This window comes from Oncorhynchus mykiss, chromosome 22, assembly GCF_013265735.2.
Source record: "Oncorhynchus mykiss isolate Arlee chromosome 22, USDA_OmykA_1.1, whole genome shotgun sequence".
NCBI classification, from domain to species: Eukaryota; Metazoa; Chordata; class Actinopteri; order Salmoniformes; family Salmonidae; genus Oncorhynchus; species Oncorhynchus mykiss.
In genome coordinates, this window is record NC_048586.1 from 38,298,381 (window position 1) to 38,323,509 (window position 25,129).

The 25,129-nt window shown below is 46.4% G+C and overlaps 1 protein-coding gene across 4 annotated transcripts in view; it reads right to left on the reverse strand.

Moving 5' to 3' along the window:
• Positions 1-6,087: 6,087 nt before the first annotated feature.
• Positions 6,088-25,129, reverse strand: part of LOC110502144 (DNA-binding protein SATB2) — a 78,582-nt gene continuing 59,540 nt past the window's right edge. The window contains exons 10-13 of one of the 4 annotated variants that reach the window (XM_036959272.1): positions 19,204-19,287; positions 18,176-18,328; positions 16,654-16,848; positions 6,088-7,402 (exon numbers count right to left, since the gene is read on the reverse strand). In XM_036959272.1, coding sequence (XP_036815167.1) covers positions 6,713-7,402; positions 16,654-16,848; positions 18,176-18,328; positions 19,204-19,287 — 1,122 coding nt within the window. In that variant the 3' untranslated portion in view covers positions 6,088-6,712. Of the gene's footprint in view, positions 7,424-16,653; positions 16,849-18,175; positions 18,329-19,203; positions 19,339-25,129 lie in introns of all 4 variants that reach the window. The other 3 variants (XM_036959271.1, XM_036959270.1, XM_036959269.1) reach the window with 3 other exon arrangements.

Below are 25,129 nucleotides of genomic sequence, written 5' to 3' on the forward strand. Positions count from 1 at the left end.
CTGTAATGCTTCTGCCAATCTAGAGAGAGCTGGCGACGGACAGATTTAGTTAGTAATTCCACTTTGGAACACCCATACTCCTACATAATGCTAACTTTTTTCTAAGAAGTATTCCTTTACAGAATAAACAAGGAGTTACATTGTTATCGTCGACGGGCTGTTTCCAGTCAATTCCACCCCAAAATGGTCTTAATTGTCTTTATGTACACATGAAACCGTATTTGGTTCCTGTGACCACGCCATGGTATGCCCAAAGTCCTCATACCCCCACCACCTCCTCCACCAGACCTCATCCAGCCTTTTATATCATAGCATTGTTTACTTCTAAAGTAGAAACACTCTCAAATACTTTGCCCGGCTACCCAAACTCCTTGCTCTGGCCAAACCCTACGCCATGCCCAAGGAAGTTAGTGTCTTTTTGGAGTACTTCCCTTTTAGAATGGAAATCCATTCTAGACCGTCTGATTGGTCCCAGAAACCGTTGGATTGGGCCATCCAGAACACATGTAGATAAAGCGCATTTAGACAATCCGTCCATTGGCTTTGATACTCTGATTGGTTAGAGATGATCCATTCGCTGATGACTTTCTTTTGTCCAACACCCCTCATTTTGACGACATCACAAATGACTTCAACGGTGGCAGTCTCAGACTAAAGTATGTAGGGAACACAGAGCAGCGGAGAAATTTAGTTTGAGTCTTCAGGCAATCAAATACTAGCTTTGAAGAACAGACAATACTCTGTTCCAAGGATGGTATAAACTGCGAGGCTCATCCAGATGAATCCTCAGAACACGGACAGTCTTTTCATTGGATGCACTTTATTTAAACAACGACAGCAATTTGAAAAATAAAATAAAAATATCGACAAAAAAATAAAACAAAAACACAAGAACCTCAAGATTAATGCACATAAGACGTTTTAATGATCACTTAGTGATAACTGGCATGATTAAACAGGGAATGCAAAAAGTACCAGACAGAAATTCTGATTCACATTGTCGGCAATGATGAAGTTGGTGAAGAAGAGGAATGATGGCTGCAGAACTGATCATTTGAATAAGAACTATTAGTTAAGTAGAGTTACCCGTCTGAATTAATTGTTTCAGTAAGGAGAGTTACCCGTCTGAATGCATTGTTTCAGAAAGGAGAGTTACCCGTCTGAATGCATTGTTTCAGAAAGGACAGTTACCCATCTGAATGCATTGTTTCAGAAAGGACAGTTACCCGTCTGAATGCATTGTGTCAGAAAGGACAGTTACCCATCTGAATGCATTGTTTCAGAAAGGAGAGTTACCCGTCTGAATGCATTGTTTCAGTAAGGACAGTTACCCGTCTGAATGAATTGTTTCAGTAAGGAGAGTTACCCGTCTGAATGCATTGTTTCAGAAAGGACAGTTACCCGTCTGAATGCATTGTTTCAGAAAGGACAGTTACCCGTCTGAATGAATTGTTTCAGTAAGGAGAGTTACCCGTCTGAATGCATTGTTTCAGTAAGGAGAGTTACCCATCTGAATGCATTGTTTCAGTAAGGAGAGTTACCCATCTGAATGCATTGTTTCAGTAAGGAGAGTTACCCATCTGAATGAATTGTTTCAGTAAGGAGAGTTACCCGTCTGAATGAATTGTTTCAGAAAGGACAGTTACCCATCTGAATGCATTGTTTCAGAAAGGACAGTTACCCATCTGAATGCATTGTTTCAGACAGGTTTGATGGAACATTGTGCTTTAGTCAAGAGGCACTGAAAGAAAACAAAACAGGAAATATCGGCCCCTTCCCCATCCAACTCATATCGGCCCCTTCCCCATCCAACTCATATCGGCCCCTTCCCCATCCAACTCATATCGGCCCCTTCCCCATCCAACTCATATCGGCCCCTTCCCCATCCAACTCATATCGGCCCCTTCCCCATCCAACTCATATCGGCCCCTTCCCCATCCAACTCATATCGGCCCCTTCCCCATCCAACTCATATCGGCCCCTTCCCCATCCAACTCACAAACTACCAAGAAAAACTTAAAGCGGTCAGAATTCATTTGATGCACTCTGTCTAACTGAATCAAACTGCAACAAAACGTTGATTGATCACATGATCGCATGAGAGAAAGTAGGTATATTCACGAGAGAGTGTGTGTCTGTGTAGTGTGTGTGTGTCTGTAGTGTGTGTCTGTGTAGTGTGTGTCTGTGTAGTGTGTGTGTGTGTGTCTGTGTAGTGTGTGTCTGTGTAGTGTGTGTGTGTGTCTGTGTAGTGTGTGTGTGTGTCTGTGTAGTGTGTGTCTATCTGTGTAGTGTGTCTGTCTGTGTAGTGTGTGTGTCTATGTGTGTGTCTGTCTGTCTGTCTGTCTGTCTGTCTGTCTGTCTGTCTGTCTGTCTGTCTGTCTGTGTAGTGTGTGTATCTGTCTGTGTAGTGTGTGTAATGTGTGTATCTGTCTGTGTAGCGTGTGTCTGTGTAGTGTGTGTGTGTCTATCTTTTCCTGATTGAGTGTTCTGGTTTCAACGTCACACAAAAATAAAGTGTTCACATCGTTCAGGCCAGCCATGGAGTGCCATCCTTTAGGTCTAATTATCCTGATGCCACAGCGTGAGCTGTGATTGTACTCAGTCAGGAGGAGAGGGGGTCATGGTGCCACAGCGTGAACTGGAGGAGTAGAGGGGGATGAGATTGAAAAGAGGAAGAGGGATTGGCACATGACAGGAACATTTGGTTAGATTGTTGACAAGCAACACTCTGCATATGGAGAAGGAGGAGAGAGGAGGTGGAGAAGGAAGAGGAGAGAGGAGAGGAGGTGAAGAAGGAGAGAGGAGGCAAGAGGAGGTTGAGGAGGAGAGAGGAGGTGGAGGAAGTGGAGGAGAGGAGGAAGAAGTGGAGGAGGAGAGAGGAGGAGGAAGTGGAGGAGGAGAGAGTAGGAGGAAGAGGAGGAGGAGGAGGAAGTGAAGGAGGAGAGAGGTATACTGTGCTTGACCCCCCCCCCCCTTGAGCAGGTTAAACACCAGACTCTGGCTGGTCCCCACCTCTCTCATCAGATTGTGGGACTCATTAGTGTGGAGTGCTACCGCATTGTGTATGTGTGAGCGTGCGTGCGTGTGTGCCTGAGTGTGTGCGCGCCTGCGTCCATGCGCGTCCGTGCGCGTCCGTGCGCGTATGTGTGTGTGTGTGTGTGTGTGTGTGTATGCATGCATGCACATATACGTCGGGCCAGCCAGTAATGACAGAGGTGGGGCAGTAGCTTTGACTGACAGGTGTAAGTGTGGTGTGGTTGGGTAATAGCCCACTGAGCAATCCCAATAACCCTGCAGGTGAGCTACTTTATTCAGTCACACAAAGACCACATGGCTCTGGATAGCTGCTAATGGCTCCTGATTGATGGACCAATCACACAGCTCAGACCCAAATGGTTTACAGAACCAAAAGGGACAGAGACACAAATGGGCGATAGGCCATTTCTATTCTGCCTCACAAGACCTGAAGGAGAGCTGGGCCAGTAACACAAGACCTGAAGGAGAGCTGGGCCAGTAACACAAGACCTGAAGGAGAGCTGGGCCAGTAACACAAGACCTGAAGGAGAGCTAGGCCAGTAACACAAGACCTGAAGGAGAGCTAGGCCAGTAACACAAGACCAGAGGTGAGCATATGATGGGGTATAAGAACGCTCATATTCATATTCCATTTGAAGACTAATTTTACCATTCCTAATGGAAATGGACCTTGTCCAAACTGGTCTGTGTGACCAGCTACCCAGCCAACCAGCCAACCAGCCAGCTACCCAGCCAACCAGCCAGCTACCCAGCCAACCAGCCAGCCATCCAGCTACCCAGCTAACCAGCCAGCTCCCCAGCCAACCAGCCAGCTACCCAGCCAACCAGCCAACCACCCAGCTACCCAGCCAACCAGCCAGCTACCCAGCCAACCAGCCAGCTACCCAGCCAACCAGCCAACCACCCAGCTACCCAGCCAACCAGCCAGCTACCCAGCCAACCATTCAGCCAGCAGCCTTTCCATGTGAATTACTGTGAGTCCCTGTGCGCTGCCTCTTATTAGAAACCTCAGTCATGAGGCTTTAGGGAGGCCTCTAATTGATTGGCTTGGAGAAATGCAGGGCAAGCCACAGTCCCTCTGCGTGTGTGTGTGTGTGTGTGTGTGTGTGTGTGTGTGTGTGTGTGTGTGTGTGTGTGTGTGTGTGTGTGTGTGTGTGTGTGTGTGTGTGTGTGTGTGTGTGTGTGTGTGTGTGTGTGTGTGTGTGTGTGTGTGTGTGTGTGTGTGTGTGTGTTGTGGCAGGACGTGGAGTGGGAAATGGAGAAGTATGAAAATACTTGTTCTGGGTCAGGGCTTGGTATTCACTCTCTGATGGATGTGACAGTCCTCTATGTGGATGGCGTGTCACTGGATCACATGACATTTGACATACAGAAACAAGATTTAACCCTGATTCATAAAGATTGACAGAATCATGGCGATAAAACACAATGTATTGTATGATTGATTAATGAATTACAGTACAAGACAGGTCATTCAGCTGCCTAGAGACAGACAGGTAAATAATGATTACTCTGTTACTTTGTCTGTGCCCTAAATGCCACCCTATTCCCTCTCTCTGGGATGCATCCTTCGACACAAGTACCCACTCTCAGATAAGGATTTGTACTGAACTGTAGACACACTTGTACATAACACACAGAGTTCAAGCCTGCCGTGTTTTCCAACGGCTCCAAACATGTCAGATTGGTAACATCTGTAACAAAACCTCAGTTTATTCATTGTGTTTTCTTTTACTCTTTGGATTCCAGTCCCGTTTCAGTCCGTCTCTCTTTGGAGTTGCTTAGACACAACATGGATTTCTACTTTGATAAATGTTACAGTAACTGCTTCTTTTTTGCTTTTTCTTCCGCTCTTGTTCGGCAGTGTGTGTTTCTCATGTCTCAAAAAACGTCTCTCGTTACCAAAACAACCACCAAAGCCAATATTACAAGCATGAAAATAGAAGTAAAAAATAAACAGCTATGACAACAATAACAACAATAACAACCATAACAATAATGATAATGATAATCATGGATAAAGATAGCAATAAATATGGTGGAGAAGTTACATGTGGGTAGGTGTGGTGGAAGGGGACACCAATTATAGAGAGAGAGAATGAGGAAGGGAACGAGGGATGGGGGGGAAAGAGAGAGGAAGAGGGAAGGGGTGGGCTAGCGCACAGAAAGTGGCTGATTGATTGATTGCTGAACCTCCATTCTGTTGTGTCCCTCCCTGTTTCTCTCCACATAGGGAGAGGTTGGGTATGCAGGGGGGACAGAGGACAGAACAGAGTAACTGTTATCCTGAGTGTCCTTGTACACCACTGGGTCCTCATTGTCCTCACAAGGCTGTCCTCTTTTATGTCCTAAACCATGATATGTTCAGCTAGTAGTGTCCTCATAAACCACAGTGGCCATACACACTAGGTTAGTGTGTAATAACTACTGTACAGTGATAGAGAGAATTAACCATATTTAGAGTGGGGGGTAGGGGGCAGGGGTTAGGGGGCAGGGGGTAGGGGCAGGGGTTAGGGGGCAGGGGGTTAGGGGGCAGGGGGTTAGGGGGCAGGGGGCAGGGGGTTAGGGGGTAGGGGTTAGGGGGCAGGGGGTTAGGGGGTAGGGGGGCAGGGGGTTAGGGGGTTAGGGGGTTAGGGGGTAGGGGGGCAGGGGGTTAGGGGGCAGGGGGTTAGGGGGCAGGGGTTTAGGGGTTAGGGGGCAGGGGGTTAGGGGGCAGGGGGTTAGAGGGATAGTCTGGTCCATCGCATAGGGATGTTGTTGCACCATTGAGGTTTGGCAATGGGAGCTGGATGGGAGGGGCGATTCCAACTTTTTTTTAAATACCATAAGCTTCCATTCTGGACTTAAACCATATGTGTTTATCATTGGTGAATTCCCCCCATACCACTGTTCCTACCTCCACCCAACACCCATCCACTGTCCAACCACCCACTCAAACTGCCAACGGTGTCAAAGACCAAAGACTAGAATGACTAGAGGGGCGGAGAGGGGGAGGATTTGGAGGACAGCTACAGCAGTTATGTGCTGTAGATCTGGAGCTGAGGGACCATAGGAGGAAGGAGGTCTGAGCAGGCCCCCAGTATTCAGTCTATGAGGAAGGAGGTCTGAGCAGGCCCCCAGTATTCAGTCTATGAGTGTCAGTTAGGGGCCTGACTCAAGACCCAACATCGAAATCAGGACAAGTGCTCAGCATGTGGGTGTGGTTGAGACATTAGGGAGAGTAGTCATTGGACAGATCAGATGAGACCCTCTTGGGTAAAGCTGAATTTTGGGATTGGCTCAATTCAAGAGTGGTGTTGATGTGGCGAGTTCCTCTTGTGGACAGGGGTGAGATGTGTGTGTTTGGTTTTCTCTCTGTCTATTGGTTCAGTGAACATACTATTCTATCATATCATATCCCTGTTGCTGAGGTAACAACTTGTATTTTCACTGAAATCCCTCTTTGACGAGCCCTCCTTAGGATCGCTTCTGTCTGTTTATATGTGTGTGTGTGTGTGTGTCAGTGAGTCTCTCATTGTCTCATCTATGCCTCTCTTCCCCTCTCCCAGTGTTTTGTTCCCAATCGCTTCCCCTCGTCTCTCTCTCTCTCTCGTTTGTGTCTCTTTGTCTCTTGTGTCTCTCATGTCTCTCATGTCTCCGCCCATCTCTTCCAGTGTCTCATCTAGTCTCTGGGTCTCTATCTCTGGAAGTCAGCCTGTTCTCTGGGACTGGATGAGGAGCTACTAGGGGGCAGGGAGCTGGCTCGGCCCCCACCCAGACCATGAGAATGCCCCTTGTCCTTGCTCTCCTCCATGGCTCCCATACTGGTCCCTGAAGACTGGCCTGGGGCTGGGGCCAGGGAAGAGGCTGACCCTGCTGCGTTGCTCTCTCTCTCCCCTCCTTCCCTCTCAGTAGTGGGGTACATCTCCTCGTGACCATCCTCACTGGACTCAGGGTCTTCTGAGCTGGAGAGGAGCTCCTCGTCTCTGTATTCGCTGACGTCCACGCCGCCAGCCCCCTCCCCCAGCTCCTTCAGCCGGCCGTGGTGCTTGACATGGTAGCGCTGGTTCTGGAAGAACTTGATGATGGTGTGTTTGGGCAGGTCCAGCTGGGCTGACAGGGTGTGGATGGCTTCCTGGTCGGGGTACAGACCCACGTCTTGGATGAAGCTCTGCAGGATGCCCAGGGCTTCTAGAGAGATCTTAGTGCGCGACCGAGGCTTCTTAGCGACCATGCAAACACCGACTCCTGGGCCGCCCGTGCAGCCACCCCCACCACCACCTCTTTCAACGTTCTGTGACCCTTCCTCGTTACCCTGGGCGGGCACGGGGTCCTCGCGCATGGGGGAGTGGTGCTTCAGGGGCTGTGGGGGTTGCCTGTGCAGCGCCTGGTGAGAAAAACAGTACAACTGATTAGTGGGGATCAGTGACCCCTCATCAAAGCTACAGAGTAGAGAGCCACATGTGTCAGAGGTCTTTCAACAACAAGTTCAACTAGGTAACAACAGCGATGCCCATTGGCTGAGCCATGTTTAACAGCGGTGCTCATTGGCTGAGGCCAGGACAGAGCCAGTCAGTGCTTCATAGCTTAGATACCATCGCAGATGGACAATATTATAGCTACCTTTGACCTATGACCTGGATGTAAGTTTAGCACGTAGTAAAACTACAACCACCTTCTCTGCCATCAATCACGGACCATCATCACTGTTTAACCAGACAGGGCCAGAACATAACCCGCTGAGGTAGAGAGGGACGTGTCTCCAGTCTCCTCTCTGGTTGGAGTTACGCAAATACCCACTGATCATTAACAACACTGGGGGAGATGGGCACTAGAGGAAGGATTAGGTGGTAGACTGGGGGAAGACAGTAAAGAAGAAGAGTGAGGGGGCGGAGGGGTGAGAAGAGGAGCAGAGGAGAGGTCAAGGAGGGTGGGTGAGACAGAGTCAAGGTTAGTAAAGGTGAGAGGTGATTACAGCCAGACCAGGGGAGTCAGTGGGATTAGAGACAGTGTTGTGGTAGAGGAGTGTCAGAGAGCCAGGATGCTACTACATACTGTAGCTCTGTCCCGCTGGTTTCCCAACCCGGGCCCCTGCTCAGTCACTTTGACTCTGCTCTGGAACTCTAAACTAGAAATATGTGGTGCATTAAAATTAAAGGACCCACATAAAGATAATAGCCATTCTCTTTTCTCTCTCCCTCAATAATAACAGGGTATTACTTAAATAATATTGAGGGCAAGCCAGACCATCAAATTGTTCAGATTTCACATGTGGGGGCTGTTTGAGGGTAGCGATTTACAGGAAGAGTGTGGGTTGGGTGATTTACAGGAATAGTATGGATTGGGTGATTTACAGGAAGAGTGTAGGTTGGGTGATTTACAGGAAGAGTGTAGGTTGGATGATTTACAAGAAGAGTGTAGGTTGGGTGATTTACAGGAAGCGTGTAGGTTGGGTGATTTACAGGAAGAGTGTAGATTGGGTGATTTACAGGAAGAGTGTAGATTGGGTGATTTACAGGAAGATTGTAGGTTGGGTGATTTACAGGAAGATTGTAGGTTGGGTGATTTACAGGAAGAGTGTAGGTTGGGTGATTTACAGGAAGAGTGTAGGTTGGGTGATTTACAGGAAGAGTGTAGGTTGGACCACACACTCCTCACACGCACGCAACCCCCCCACAGAGATATTGAAATACTTAATATCTAAATTGATAGTGAAACATCGGGGAGTTACAAGCGCTTCCCTCTTCCACAACCAGGAACAAACACACACTCACAAATAGACACCAGACAGTCATTTCTTTACTCCTCTCACAGACTGATTCACAGACACAGAGGCCTGGTCTCCTTCATGCACTAATGATGATATCTGTGGCAACAGGAGAGAGCCTAGCCAAACACACAAGGGGTATGGGCTCAAGGGGTATGGGCTCTGGATTAAGGAACCACCAGTCAGCCCAACCACCATTCTCTCATGAAGAGAGTCAGTGCCAAGCCAACATGACTCCAACCCCCAATCCTGCTAAGCGATGAAATCCCCTTCCCTCCCCTCTGTCCTCTATCATTTCACCCTTCCAGTTAAGCCTATACCCCTCCAATCCATCAATTTCTGTACCCTCTACCCCTTCATCCCGCCAGCTGAGCCTCTACCCCTCCACCAACCTCTCCGTTAGGATGCTGTAAACATCCGTCACTTTACAGCTACACGGTACTGTAAACTCTGGATGGAAGTTGTTCTCCTCGTGGCATAATTAAATATTCTTCCATTTTCTCTCTTGTTTTTTTCCTTCTTTCAGTTGCGACCGGGGAATGCTGTATTTTAATTATTTACAGCCTGGAATCGAACCAGGGTCTGTAGTGACGCCTCTAGCACTGAGATGCAGTGCCTTAGACCGCTGCGCCACTCGGAAGCTTCTTGTAAGTTCATTGCATTAAAGAAAAAGGTTTCCTTTTTAACACAAATCAAGGCGAATTACAGAGATGCAGAGCTATTAAATAATTATACTGCATGAAATATTCAGACTAAAGCCTTAATGAGGGCTTGTTCTCCTGGGGCCACGGGCAGACCACGGGTGGGGTGTGTGTGTGTGTTTCACTGTGTGTGTGTCTGTGTGTTGATGCTGCATGGGACACTTTTCTGCCACCGGAGACACCATTAACACACAAATAAATATGTAATGACAGAAAATACGTTTTCTGTTGACTTTCTGCATGACTTCACCTTTCACCTTTCACCTTTCCTGTTAATCAGTATATTTTTTCTTCTCTCTCTCTCTCCTGTGTCACCGGGCCTGGGGAGTGGATGAGTCAGTGTGTGTGTGTGTGTGTGTGTGTGTGTGTGTGTGTGTGTGTGTGTGTGTGTGTGTGTGTGTGTGTGTGTGTGTGTGTGTGTGTGTGTGTGTGTGTGTGTGTGTATATGGGGGCTTGTGTGTGGGCTTGTGTGTGTGTGGGACTGAGCCTGTCTTTGTTGCATAGGTGTGTGACTTGAATACTGAGTTGTTTTATAGTACTTGTACAGTAACTGAAATCATGTACGATGTAGCTGCACATGTGTGTGTGGAAATCCTTCCACTTATCTGTAATTAAAGCATTAAGCTGGCTGTGGTTTACCCAGCTGAGAGCTGAACTCAGCCCCTCAAACTGACAATTAGACCATCAGAGGACGCAATAGGTTTATAAAAGTGTTAGCATGTGTAGATGAATGAAACTACATAACGAGACAGAGGGGGGCAGCAGAAAGAATAGTGTGTGTGTCTGTGTGTGTGTCTGTGTGTCTGTGTGTGTGTCTGTGTGTGTGTCTGTGTGTCAGGGTGTGTCTGTGTGTGTGTCTGTGTGTCAGGGTGTGTCTGTGTGTGTGTCTGTGTGTGTGTCTGTGTGTGTGTCTGTGTGTGTGTCTGTGTGTGTCTGTGTGTGTGTCTGTGTGTGTGTGTGTCTGTGTGTGTCTGTGTCTGTGTGTGTGTGTGTCTGTGTCTGTGAGAGTTTATGTGTGTAGAAAGAAGGGGGCTTGTTGCCAGCTCACTATCTAGTCCAGCACTCGTGGGGTCTCAATCCAAGGTGCAGGCAGCACACAGTACCCACTACCCAGCAGAATTCAATTTAGCAAAAACAATAGAGAAATTATTCATAAGGGCAGGGCCTGCCAAATTAGCAGAGGGACGCACTTACTGCTAAACACATGGAGGTATAAGCAGGGCAGCAGAGTGTGTACTGCTGGGAGGAGAGCCAGCATCATCATAGCACGCACACACACACACACACACACACACACACACACACACACACACACACACCTGTAGATCTAATGGACAAGCACAAACAGTACATGTCACATGGTACTGTAGATATGGGGTGGCAGGTAGCCTGACCGTAGGTCCAGTAACTGAAAGGTCGCTGGTTTGAATTGAGCCGACTAGGTGAAAAATCTGTTGATGTGCCCTTGAGAAAAGCACCTAACTCTAATTGTTCCTGTAAGTTGACTACAATGTAAATGTATAAAAAGGCTGACATACTGTACACACCCAGATAGTCATACTCACCCTGATCAGCCATGATCAGATACCCAACCAGCCATGATCAGATACCCAACCAGCCATGATCAGATACCCAACCAACCATGATCAGATACCTAACTAGCCATGATCAGATACCTAACCAGCCATGATCAGATACCTAACCAGCCATGATCAGATACCCAACCAGCCATGATCAGATACCCAACCAGCCATGATCAGATACCCAACCAACCATGATCAGATACCCAACCAGCCATGATCAGATACCTAACTAGCCATGATCAGATACCTAACCAGCCATGATCAGATACCCAACCAGCCATGATCAGATACCTAACCAGCCATGATCAGCCATGATCAGATACCTAACCAGCCATGATCAGCCATGATCAGATACCTAACCAGCCATGATCAGATACCAACCAAACCAGCCATGATCAGATACCTAACCAGCCATGATCAGATACCTAACCAGCCATGATCAGATACTGTACCTAACCAGCCATGATCAGATACCTAACCAGCCATGATCAGATACCTAACCAGCCATGATCAGATACCTAACCAGCCATGATCAGATACCTAACCAGCCATGCTCAGATACCTAACCAGCCATGCTCAGATACCCAACCAGCCATGATCAGATACCTAACCAGCCATGCTCAGATACCTAACCAGCCATGATCAGACATCTGACCAGCCATGATCAGCCATGATTAGATACCCAACCAGCCATGACCAGCCATGCTCAGATACCCAACCAGCCATGATCAGACATCTGACCAGCCATGATCAGCCATGCTCAGATACCTAACCAGCCATGATCAGATACCTAACCAGCCATGATCAGCCATGATCAGATACCCAACCAGCCATGACCAGCCATGCTCAGATACCCAACCAGCCATGATCAGACATCTGACCAGCCATGACCAGCCATGCTCAGATACCTAACCAGCCATGATCAGATACCTAACCAGCCATGCTCAGATACCTAACCAGCCATGCTCAGATACCTAACCAGCCATGATCAGACATCTGACCAGTCATGATCAGATACCCAACCAGCCATGATCAGATACCCAACTAGCCATGATCAGATACTCAACCAGCCATGATCAGATACCCAACCAGCCATGATCAGATACCTAACCAGCCATGATCAGATACCTAACCAGCCATGATCAGATACTGTACCTAACCAGCCATGATCAGATACCTAACCAGCCATGATCAGATACCTAACCAGCCATGATCAGATACCTAACCAGCCATGATCAGATACCTAACCAGCCAATGCTCAGATACCTAACCAGCCATGCTCAGATACCCAACCAGCCATGATCAGATACCTAACCAGCCATGCTCAGATACCTAACCAGCCATGATCAGACATCTGACCAGCCATGATCAGCCATGATTAGATACCCAACCAGCCATGACCAGCCATGCTCAGATACCCAACCAGCCATGATCAGACATCTGACCAGCCATGATCAGCCATGCTCAGATACCTAACCAGCCATGATCAGATACCTAACCAGCCATGATCAGCCATGATCAGATACCCAACCAGCCATGACCAGCCATGCTCAGATACCCAACCAGCCATGATCAGACATCTGACCAGCCATGACCAGCCATGCTCAGATACCTAACCAGCCATGATCAGATACCTAACCAGCCATGCTCAGATACCTAACCAGCCATGCTCAGATACCTAACCAGCCATGATCAGACATCTGACCAGTCATGATCAGATACCCAACCAGCCATGATCAGATACCCAACCAGCCATGATCAGATACCCAACCAGCCATGATCAGATACTCAACCAGCCATGATCAGATACCCAACCAGCCATGATCAGATACTCAACCAGCCATGATCAGATACCCAACCAGCCATGATCAGATACCCAACCAGCCATGATCAGATACCCAACCAGCCATGATCAGATACCTAACCAGCCCTGATCAGCCATGATCAGATACCCAACCAGCCATGATCAGACATCTGATCAGCCATGATCAGACATCTGACCAGCCATGATCAGCCATGCTCAGATACCTAACCAGCCATGATCAGACATCTGACCAGCCATGATCAGATACCCAACCAGCCATGATCAGCCATGCTCAGATACCCAACCAGCCATGATCAGCCATCTGACCAGCCATGATCAGACATCTGACCAGCCATGATCAGCCATGCTCAGATACCCAACCAGCCATGACCAGCCATGCTCAGACACCCAACCAGCCATGATCAGCCATGCTCAGATACCTAACCAGCCATGATCAGACATCTGACCAGCCATGATCAGATACCCAACCAGCCATGATCAGCCATGCTCAGATACCCAACCAGCCATGATCAGCCATCTGACCAGCCATGATCAGACATCTGACCAGCCATGATCAGCCATGCTCAGATACCCAACCAGCCATGACCAGCCATGCTCAGATACCCAACCAGCCATGATCAGCCATGCTCAGACATCCGACCAGCCATGATCAGACATGATCATAATTAAAATGTTATAGTGCAGTGGTAAATTCTTAATTCATAACCCTTGAGTCCTTTTGTTTTTGGTCAGCGGTTGTCTGGGGTTGTATGTGGTTGTGTGAGGTTGTGTGTGGTTGTCTGGGGTTGTATGTGGTTGTGTGAGGTTGTGTGTGGTTGTCTGGGGGTGTCTGGGGGTGTCTGGGGGTGTGTGGGGTTGTGTGGGGTTGTGGGGGGTTGTGTGGGGGTGTGTGGGGTTGTGTGGAGTTGTGTGGGGGTGTGTGGGGGTGTCTGGGGGAGAATAGTATTCACATAATGTGCTGTCTATAGTGTACAGTGAGTGTATTTGTGTGTGTATAGTGCACAGTGAGTGTATTTGTGTGTCTATAGTGTACAGTGAGTGTATTTGAGTGTCTATAGTGTACAGTGAGTGTATTTGTGTGTCTATAGTGTACAGTGAGTGTATTTGTGTGTGTGTATAGTGTACAGTGAGTGTATTTGTGTGTGTGAGTGACTGAGCTGTGTAGCAGCTGGGACACGTGTGGTCTGTCTGTGGTGACAGGCAGAGAGGCGGGATGGTGTGTGTGTGTGTGTGTGTGTGTGTGTGTGTGTGTGTGTGTGTGTGTGTGTGTGTGTGTGTGTGTGTGGGTCACGTGTTCTGTGTTGGATGTATCATAGTGATATAGACACACTGTGGTGGGTAGTCTCACCTTGACAATTGACGTGTCTGGGTGTGTCCCCATCCTTCCCCCTGTCCCCTTACCCCCTCCTAACGGGGTATTTCCTCCCCACAACACAATGCAACAACAGTCTGTTTACTCCCCTGTGGAGATGACTGGATCCTCAATGATAATATCTTTATATGATATTAACATGTTCATTTATGTTATGGTCACTGGAGAGGCAGGTAGCCTAGTGGTTGAGTACATTGGGCCATTAAGCAAAAGGTCACTGGTTTGAATCCCTGAGCTGGGAAGGTGGGAACATCTGCGTTCTACCCTCTGATTCAGAGGGGTTGGGTTAAATGCGGAAGACACATTTCAGTTGAAGACATTCAGTTGTACAACTGACTAGGTATCCCCCTTTCAATATTGTAGTTATCACTGTGAAATATGAATTATAACTAAGAATAAATCAATCAAAATGAGAGGAGGAAGGGGGGGGGGGGGGGGAAACCTGGCCTTCGTACCTTTGTCCACATGGTAATCCTGATAATACTGTGTGACCACAGAATAGTCGTGTGTGTGTGTTCAATTTTAATGCATAATGCATGTGTGTCCTCAGTGATTTCCATCCAATAACGACCCTGGCTGGCATTGGAGAAAGGCCATTTAATATGCAAGACCATTTCTTCATGTGCTCTAAACAGTGTTTGTTGAGGGTGGGGGTTGAGGGGTGGGGTTGAGGGGTGGGATTGCGGGGTGGGGTTGAGGGGTGGGGTTGAGGGTTGACGGTGGGGGTTAGGGTGGGGTTGAGGGGTGGGGTGGGGTTTAAGGGTGCGGTTAAGGGGTGAGATTGCGGGGTGGGGTTGACGGTGGGGGTTTGGGTTAGGGTGGGGTTGAGGGGTGGGGGTTGAGGGTGCAGTTAAGGGGTGAGATTGAGGGGAGGGGTGGGGTTGAGGGGTGGGGGTTTAGGGTGGGGTTGAGGGGTGGGTGTTGAGGTTGAGGGGTGGGGGGTTAGGGTGGGGTTGAGTGGTGGGGTTGATGGGTGAGGGTTAAGGGTGGGGTTGAGGGGGGGGTTAAGGGTGGGGTTGAGAGGGGGTTAAGGGTGGGGTTCAGGTGGGGTTAAGGGTGGGATGGAAGGGGGTGTTAAGGGTGGGATGAAGGGGGTGTTAAGGGTGGGATGAAGGGGGGGGTTAAGGGTGGGGTTGAAGGGGGGGTTAAGGGTGGGGTTGAGAGATATGCAGGACAGGTATCACATGTAATTTCCCAGCAGTATGAGAGATCTCCAGTGTCGATCAGTTCTTCCCCAGGTTGGTATTTGGGGCAGATACACACTGACGGTCTGATACAACAGCCTGGGGAAGAGGGTCATGACCTCTGACCGACCCCAGCCACATCACAAGGACAGAAGGAGGTAGAAAGGTATTCCATCCAATAATGACTCTGGCTGGCATTGAGAAAGTCAATTTAATCAGCAAGGCTGGACTACTGTACCTCTGTGTATGATGCTCTATGCATAGGTGTCTAAACATCTTTTTGGTATGGATCATTATTTGTGGATCCCTGTTGTTATGAATATGTGACTGGGGTCTCTGTTCTCTACCCCACATTGATGTTGTCTCATATGTATCGATTGTATTATCTTTCCTGCTCAAATAATATCTTATTTTAAATTGTTTTAATAAAAATAAATAGTGCTGTGCTGTATAAAACTCTGTACTCACATAGAGATGGACAGTGCAGACCCATAGTACTAAGGTTAGTATGCAGGCTAGGTTCATCTGATCCATAGCACTAAGGTTAGCATGCAGGCTAGGTTCATCTGATCCATAGCACTAAGGTTAGCATGCAGGCTAGGTTCATCTGATCCATAGCACTAAGGTTAGTATGCAGGCTAGGTTGATCTGATCCATAGCACTAAGGTTAGTATGCAGGCTAGGTTCATCTGATCCATAGCACTAAGGTTAGTATGCAGGCTAGGTTCATCTGATCCATAGCACTAAGGTTAGCATGCAGGCTAGGTTCATCTGATCCATAGCACTAAGGTTAGTATGCAGGCTAGGTTGATCTGATCCATAGCACTAAGGTTAGCATGCAGGCTAGGTTCATCTGATCCATAGCACTAAGGTTAGTATGCAGGCTAGGTTGATCTGATCCATAGCACTAAGGTTAGCATGCAGGCTAGGTTCATCTGATCCATAGCACTAAGGTTAGCATGCAGGCTAGGTTCATCTGATCCATAGCACTAAGGTTAGCATGCAGGCTAGGTTCATCTGATCCATAGCACTAAGGTTAGCATGCAGGCTAGGTTCATCTGATCCATAGCACTAAGGTTAGCATGCAGGCTAGGTTCATCTGATCCATAGCACTAAGGTTAGCATGCAGGCTAGGTTCATCTGATCCATAGCACTAAGGTTAGTATGCAGGCTAGGTTCATCTGATCCTAGATGGGCTGGTCTCACCTGTGGGTCTTGGGGCAGGTGTAGTACAGTGTGGACTCTCTCACTGTGGTGGTGCCTTGACTCCTCTTCATACACCATGTCCCTCTCTGTCTGGGACAGGGTCAGGAACCTCCGGATGGTGCACAGGTTCTCCCACAGAGTACGGTTCTCTGGGCTAGGGTTCTCCTTCCACCGCAGCAACTCACACAGCCAGCCCTGAGATAGGGAGGGAGGAAGGGAGGGAGGGAGGGAGGGAGGGAGGGAGGGAGGGAGGGAGGGAGGGAGGGGGGAGAGAGAGAGAGACGGAGAAGATTTGATTATCTCTGCTAGAATGGGCCAGTCTGACACCAGCTGTTGTGTGCATCCAGACTCTACCAGCATGCAGTGTTAATAACCTGATCAGGTCTCCACCTCTCTCATCATCAATCAATCAATCAAATTTATTTTATATAGCCCTTCGTACATCAGCTGATATCTCAAAGTGCTGTACAGAAACCCAGCCTAAAACCCCAAACAGCAAGCAATGCAGGTGAAGAAGCACGGTGGCTAGGAAAAACTCCCTAGAAAGGCCAAAACCTAGGAAGAAACCTAGAGAGGAACCAGGCTATGTGGGGTGGCCAGTCCTCTTCTGGCTGTGCCGGGTGGAGATTATAACAAAACATGGTCAAGATGTTCAAATGTTCATAAATGACCAGCATGGTCGAATAATAATAAGGCAGAATAGTTGAAACCCTCTCTCCTCTCAGCTGCAGCAGATGGGTGCAGTGAGCCATGAACCCCAGCCCAGCCTAGCCCAGCCAGCCAGCCCTGGACCCCCCGACCCCTGAACCTGGGAGACACAGACTTCATGTGCTCTAAACAGTGTGTCTGTCTGTCTGTCTGTCAACTCACAAACTACCAAGAAAAACTTAAAGCGGTCAGAATTAATTTGATGCACTCTGTCTAACTGAATCAAACTGCAACAAAACGTTGATTGATCACATGATCGCATGAGAGAGAGTAGGTCTATTCACGAGAGAGTGTGTGTCTGCCTGTTTAGTGTGTGTCTGTGTAGTGTGTGTCTGTGTAGTGTGTGTCTGTGTAGTGTGTGTGTGTCTGTGTAGTGTGTGTGTGTGTGTCTGTGTAGTGTGTCTGTGTAGTGTGTAGTGTGTAGTCTGTCTGTCTGTCTGTCTGTCTGTCTGTCTGTCTGTCTGTCTGTCTGTCTGTCTGTCTGTCTGTCTGTCTGTCTGTCTGTCTGTCTGGTATTGCTTATCTGCTGCTGTGGAAGTTAACTGACAGTCTGACACAACAGCCTGGGGAAGAAGGTAATCCCACCCACATCACAGGGACAGGAGGAGGTAGAGAAACTACCCATAACCACCTGACAAGGGCCAGATATGTTTCCATTCCCTTAATGGTTAAGGTTAGGATTTGGAGTTGGGTAATGGGATCCTAGATGTTAAGGGCCACTTCTACCTCAAGCAGAGGGACACACTATGGCACAATAGATTGGGAACATTGTAGCAGGATAGGAACAATGTCATGGGTCAAACAGGCCTCTCACCTGGCTCTTGTTGGCAGCCACCTTGGCGAACAGCGCCTGAGACACCTTGGCCCTCTTCATCTCCTGCTGGATCTCATCATAGATACCTGACGTGATGTTGACCAGAGACTCCAGCTTCAGGGGCAGGTCTGGGTTGGGGCCTGGTGGCTTGGGCTGGAGGGGAGGAGGGATAGGGACCGGGGAGAGAGGGTCCACAGAGAAAACAGTTATCTAACCATGAGTTACCAGAGCTTGCCTGCGTGGGTAACACTGCCAACTCCAGTCCACATGTTGCCACACCAAGGACCAAAGGTTTTAACTAAGCATGATGGGTAATCTGTTGATGATCAGTTTACGATTGTTTTTTTTACACACATTATACACATAGATATACATGTTTCTGACATGGAGAATAATGTATACAGATTAAAAGTCATTAAGTCATTCTCTCTCCTCTCCTTTGTACTCTAATCTATGTTTGAATTACACTGTATTTAATCTCATTATGTTCTCTTCGAAGACTTTGAAGTTATCTGTGCAGGTCCAGACTAGTAATCTGGCGTTCCCAAGTATAAACTATGGCATCAAGATAAATATGTACAGACATAATAATGATGATGCCGAACAGAGAGAATGCGTGTTTGCCCTGGTATGGCATCATAGTATGTTATCTGTGATGGTCCTATAAGGCTGTGTGGGGTTGGTAAGTATAACAAAACCAAGTGTCCCTCTCTCTAGCACACATTACTATGACAACAGGTTAAAGGCTGTTTATTTAGTGTAAACATGTAAAGAGAGGTACAGAACTCTTTCTTTAGAGTCAGTACTCAATTACCAAAATATACTGCGTTTACCGTAGCTACAACAGGAAGTAGCGACAGTCGTGTACTTTGGGACTACTCCTTTGATTCCACAGTACCATGCAAGCTAAACAAATCATAGCCAGTATTTGACATAAGTAATTCAGCCATTTCTGACCAAAAGTAATTCCGTATGAGGTACATTCTGTGAGCGAGTCAAAAGCGATTGTGGATGAATACACGGCTCACCACAGAGGCTTTTGTCTTGTTCTTCCAGATAGCAGCCCAGGCATCAGGAGTGAGCTGTTCGTCCAGACCTCTCTCCCACACCTTCTGCATGAGGTGGTATGGGACATGGTTAGTCACGGTCGGTCTAAATAGATCCTGTCAAACGTTTACACATGTTACCACTTCTTCAGCCACAACTACAACATACATAGAAACAATCAATGGAAAGTATTTTAATGTATTTAAGTGCCTTTACTCAAGCTATGGTTAGATACAGATAGATCAGAGTGTTTAGTACTATACCCTTTCCATTTTCTAACCTTGACTTGAGAGACCCTCTGGTGTAGAACACAGACACACCAACCAATACTAACATCACAGACACATCAATACTAACACCACAGACACACCAACCAATACTAACATCACAGACACTCCAACCAATACTATCACAGACACATCAACCAATACTAACACCACAGACACACCAACCAATACTAACACCACAGACACACCAACCAATACTAACATCACAGACACTCCAACCAATACTAACATCACAGACACATCAATACTAACACCACAGACACACCAACCAATACTAACATCACAGACACTCCAACCAATACTAACATCACAGACACACCACCCCTAATATCACAGACACACCAACCAATACTAACATCACAGACACACCAACCAATACTAACACCACAGACACACCAATACAACATCACAGACACACCAACCAATACTAACATCACAGACACACCACCCCTAATATCACAGACACACCAACCAATACTAACATCACAGACACACCAACCAATACTAACATCACAGACACACCAATACTAACATCACCGACACACCAACCAAAACTAACATCACAGACACACCAACACTAACACCACAGACACACCAAAACTAACATCACAGACACACCAACCAATAATAACATCACAGACACACCAACCAATACTAACATCACAGACACACCAACACTAACACCACAGACACACCAAAACTAACATCACAGACACACCAACCAATAATAACATCACAGACACACCAACCAATACTAACATCACAGACACACCAACACTAACATCACAGACACACCAATACTAACATCACAGACACACCAACCAATACTAACATCACAGACACACCAAGCAATACTAACATCACAGACACACCACCCCTAATATCACAGACACACCAACCAATACTAACATCACAGACACACCAACCAATACTAACACCACAGACACACCAATACAACATCACAGACACACCAACCAATAATAACATCACAGACACACCAACCAATAATAACATCACAGACACACCAACCAATACTAACATCACAGACACACCAACACTAACACCACAGACACACCAAAACTAACATCACAGACACACCAACCAATAATAACATCACAGACACACCAACCAATACTAACATCACAGACACACCAACACTAACATCACAGACACACCAATACTAACATCACAGACACACCAACCAATACTAACATCACAGACACACCAACCAATACTAACATCACAGACACACCACCCCTAATATCACAGACACACCAACCAATACTAACATCACAGACACACCAATACTAACATCACCAACACACCAACCAAAACTAACATCACAGACACACCAACCAATAATAACATCACAGACACACCAACCAATACTAACATCACAGACACACCAACCAATACTAACATCACAGACACATCAATACTAACACCACAGACACACCAACCAATACTAACATCACAGACACTCCAACCAATACTAACATCACAGACACACCAATACTAACATCACAGACACACCAACCAATACTAACATCACAGACACACCAACCAATACTAACATCACAGACACATCAATACTAACACCACAGACACACCAACCAATACTAACATCACAGACACTCCAACCAATACTAACATCACAGACACACCACCCCTAATATCACAGACACACCAACCAATACTAACATCACAGACACATCAACCAATACTAACACCACAGACACACCAATACAACATCACAGACACACCAACCAATACTAACATCACAGACACACCACCCCTAATATCACAGACACACCAACCAATACTAACATCACAGACACACCAACCAATACTAACATCACAGACACACCAACCAATACTAACATCACAGACACACCAACCAATACTAACACCACAGACACACCAATACAACATCACAGACACACCAACCAATACTAACATCACAGACACACCACCCCTAATATCACAGACACACCAACCAATACTAACATCACAGACACACCAACCAAAACTAACATCACAGACACACCAACCAATAATAACATCAGACACACCAACCAATACTAACATCACAGACACACCAACACTAACACCACAGACACACCAATACAACATCACAGACACACCAACCAATACTAACATCACAGACACACCAATACTAACATCACAGACACACCAACCAATACTAACATCACAGACACACCAACCAATACTAACATCACAGACACACCAACCAATACTAACACCACAGACACACCAACCAATACTAACATCACAGACACACCAATACTAACATCACAGACACACCAACCAATACTAACATCACAGACACACCAACCAATACTAACATCACAGACACACCACCCCTAATATCACAGACACACCAACCAATACTAACATCACAGACACACCAATACTAACATCACAGACACACCAACCAACACTAACATCACAGACACACCAACCAATACTAACATCACAGACACACCAATACTAACATCACAGACACACCAACCAATACTAACATCACAGACACACCAACCAATACTAACACCACAGACACACCAACCAATACTAACATCACAGACACACCAATACTAACATCACAGACACACCAACCAATACTAACATCACAGACACACCAACCAATACTAACATCACAGACACACCACCCCTAATATCACAGACACACCAACCAATACTAACATCACAGACACACCAATACTAACATCACAGACACACCAACCAATACTAACATCACAGACACACCAACCAATACTAACATCACAGACACACCAATACTAACATCACAGACACACCAACCAATACTAACATCACAGACACACCAACCAATACTAACATCACAGACACACCAATACTAACATCACAGACACACCAACCAATACTAACATCACAGACACACCAACCAATACTAACATCACAGACACCAACCAATACTAACATCACAGACACACCAACCAATACTAACATCACAGACACACCACCCCTAATATCACAGACACACCAACCAATACTAACATCACAGACACCAACCAATACTAACATCACAGACACACCAACCAATACTAACATCACAGACACACCAATACTAACATCACAGACACACCAACCAATACTAACATCACAGACACACCAACCAATACTAACATCACAGACACACCAATACTAACATCACAGACACACCAACCAATACTAACATCACAGACACACCAACCAATACTAACATCACAGACACCAACCAATACTAACATCACAGACACACCAACCAATACTAACATCACAGACACACCAACCAATACTAACATCACAGACACACCAACCAATACTAACACCACAGACACACCAACCAATACTAACATCACAGACACACCACCCCTAATATCACAGACACACCAACCAATACTAACATCACAGACACCAACCAATACTAACATCACAGACACACCAACCAATACTAACATCACAGACACCAACCAATACTAACATCACAGACACACCAACCAATACTAACATCACAGACACACCAACCAATACTAACATCACAGACACACCAATACTAACATCACAGACACACCAACCAATACTAACATCACAGACACACCAACCAATACTAACATCACAGACACACCAACCAATACTAACATCACAGACACACCAACCAATACTAACATCACAGACACACCAACCAATACTAACATCACAGACACACCAACCAATACTAACATCACAGACACACCAACCAATACTAACATCACAGACACACCAACCAATACTAACATCACAGACACCAACCAATACTAACATCACAGACACACCAACCAATACTAACATCACAGACACACCACCCCTAATATCACAGACACACCAACCAATACTAACATCACAGACACACCAACCAATACTAACATCACAGACACACCAACCAATATTAACATCACAGACACACCAACACTAACACCACAGACACACCAACCAATACTAACATCACAGACACACCAACCAATACTAACATCACAGACACACCACCCCTAATATCACAGACACACCAACCAATACTAACACCACAGACACACCAACCAAAACTAACATCACAGACACACCAACCAATATTAACATCACAGACACACCAACACTAACACCACAGACACACCAACCAATACTAACATCACAGACACACCAACCAATACTAACATCACAGACACACCAACCAATATTAACATCACAGACACACCAACCAATACTAACATCACAGACACACCAACCAATACTAACATCACAGACACACCAACCAATACTAACATCACAGACACACCAACCAATACTAACATCACAGACACACCAACCAATACTAACATCACAGACACACCAACCAATACTAACATCACAGACACACCAACCAATACTAACATCACAGACACCAACCAATACTAACATCACAGACACACCAACCAATACTAACATCACAGACACACCACCCCTAATATCACAGACACACCAACCAATACTAACATCACAGACACACCAACCAATACTAACATCACAGACACACCAACCAATATTAACATCACAGACACACCAACACTAACACCACAGACACACCAACCAATACTAACATCACAGACACACCAACCAATACTAACATCACAGACACACCACCCCTAATATCACAGACACACCAACCAATACTAACACCACAGACACACCAACCAAAACTAACATCACAGACACACCAACCAATATTAACATCACAGACACACCAACACTAACACCACAGACACACCAACCAATACTAACATCACAGACACCAACCAATACTAACATCACAGACACACCAACCAATATTAACATCACAGACACACCAACCAATACTAACATCACAGACACACCAATACTAACATCACAGACACACCAACCAATACTAACATCACAGACACACCAACCAATACTAACATCACAGACACATCAATACTAACATCACAGACACACCAACCAATACTAACATCACAGACACACCAACCAATACTAACATCACAGACACACCAACCAATACTAACATCACAGACACACCAACCAATACTAACATCACAGACACACCAACCAATACTAACATCACAGACACACCAACCAATACTAACATCACAGACACACCAAGCAATACTAACATCACAGACACACCAACCAATACTAACATCACAGACACACCAACCAATACTAACATCACAGACACACCAATACTAACATCACAGACACACCAACCAATACTAACATCACAGACACACCACCCCTAATATCACAGACACACCAACCAATACTAACATCACAGACACACCAACTAATACTAACACCACAGACACACCAACCAATACAACATCACAGACACACCAACCAATACTAACATCACAGACACACCAACCAATACTAACACCACAGACACACCAACCAATACTAACATCACAGACACACCAACCAATACTAACACCACAGACACCAACCAATATTAACATCACAGACACACCAACCAATACTAACATCACAGACACACCAACCAATACTAACACCACAGACACCAACCAAAGCAAAC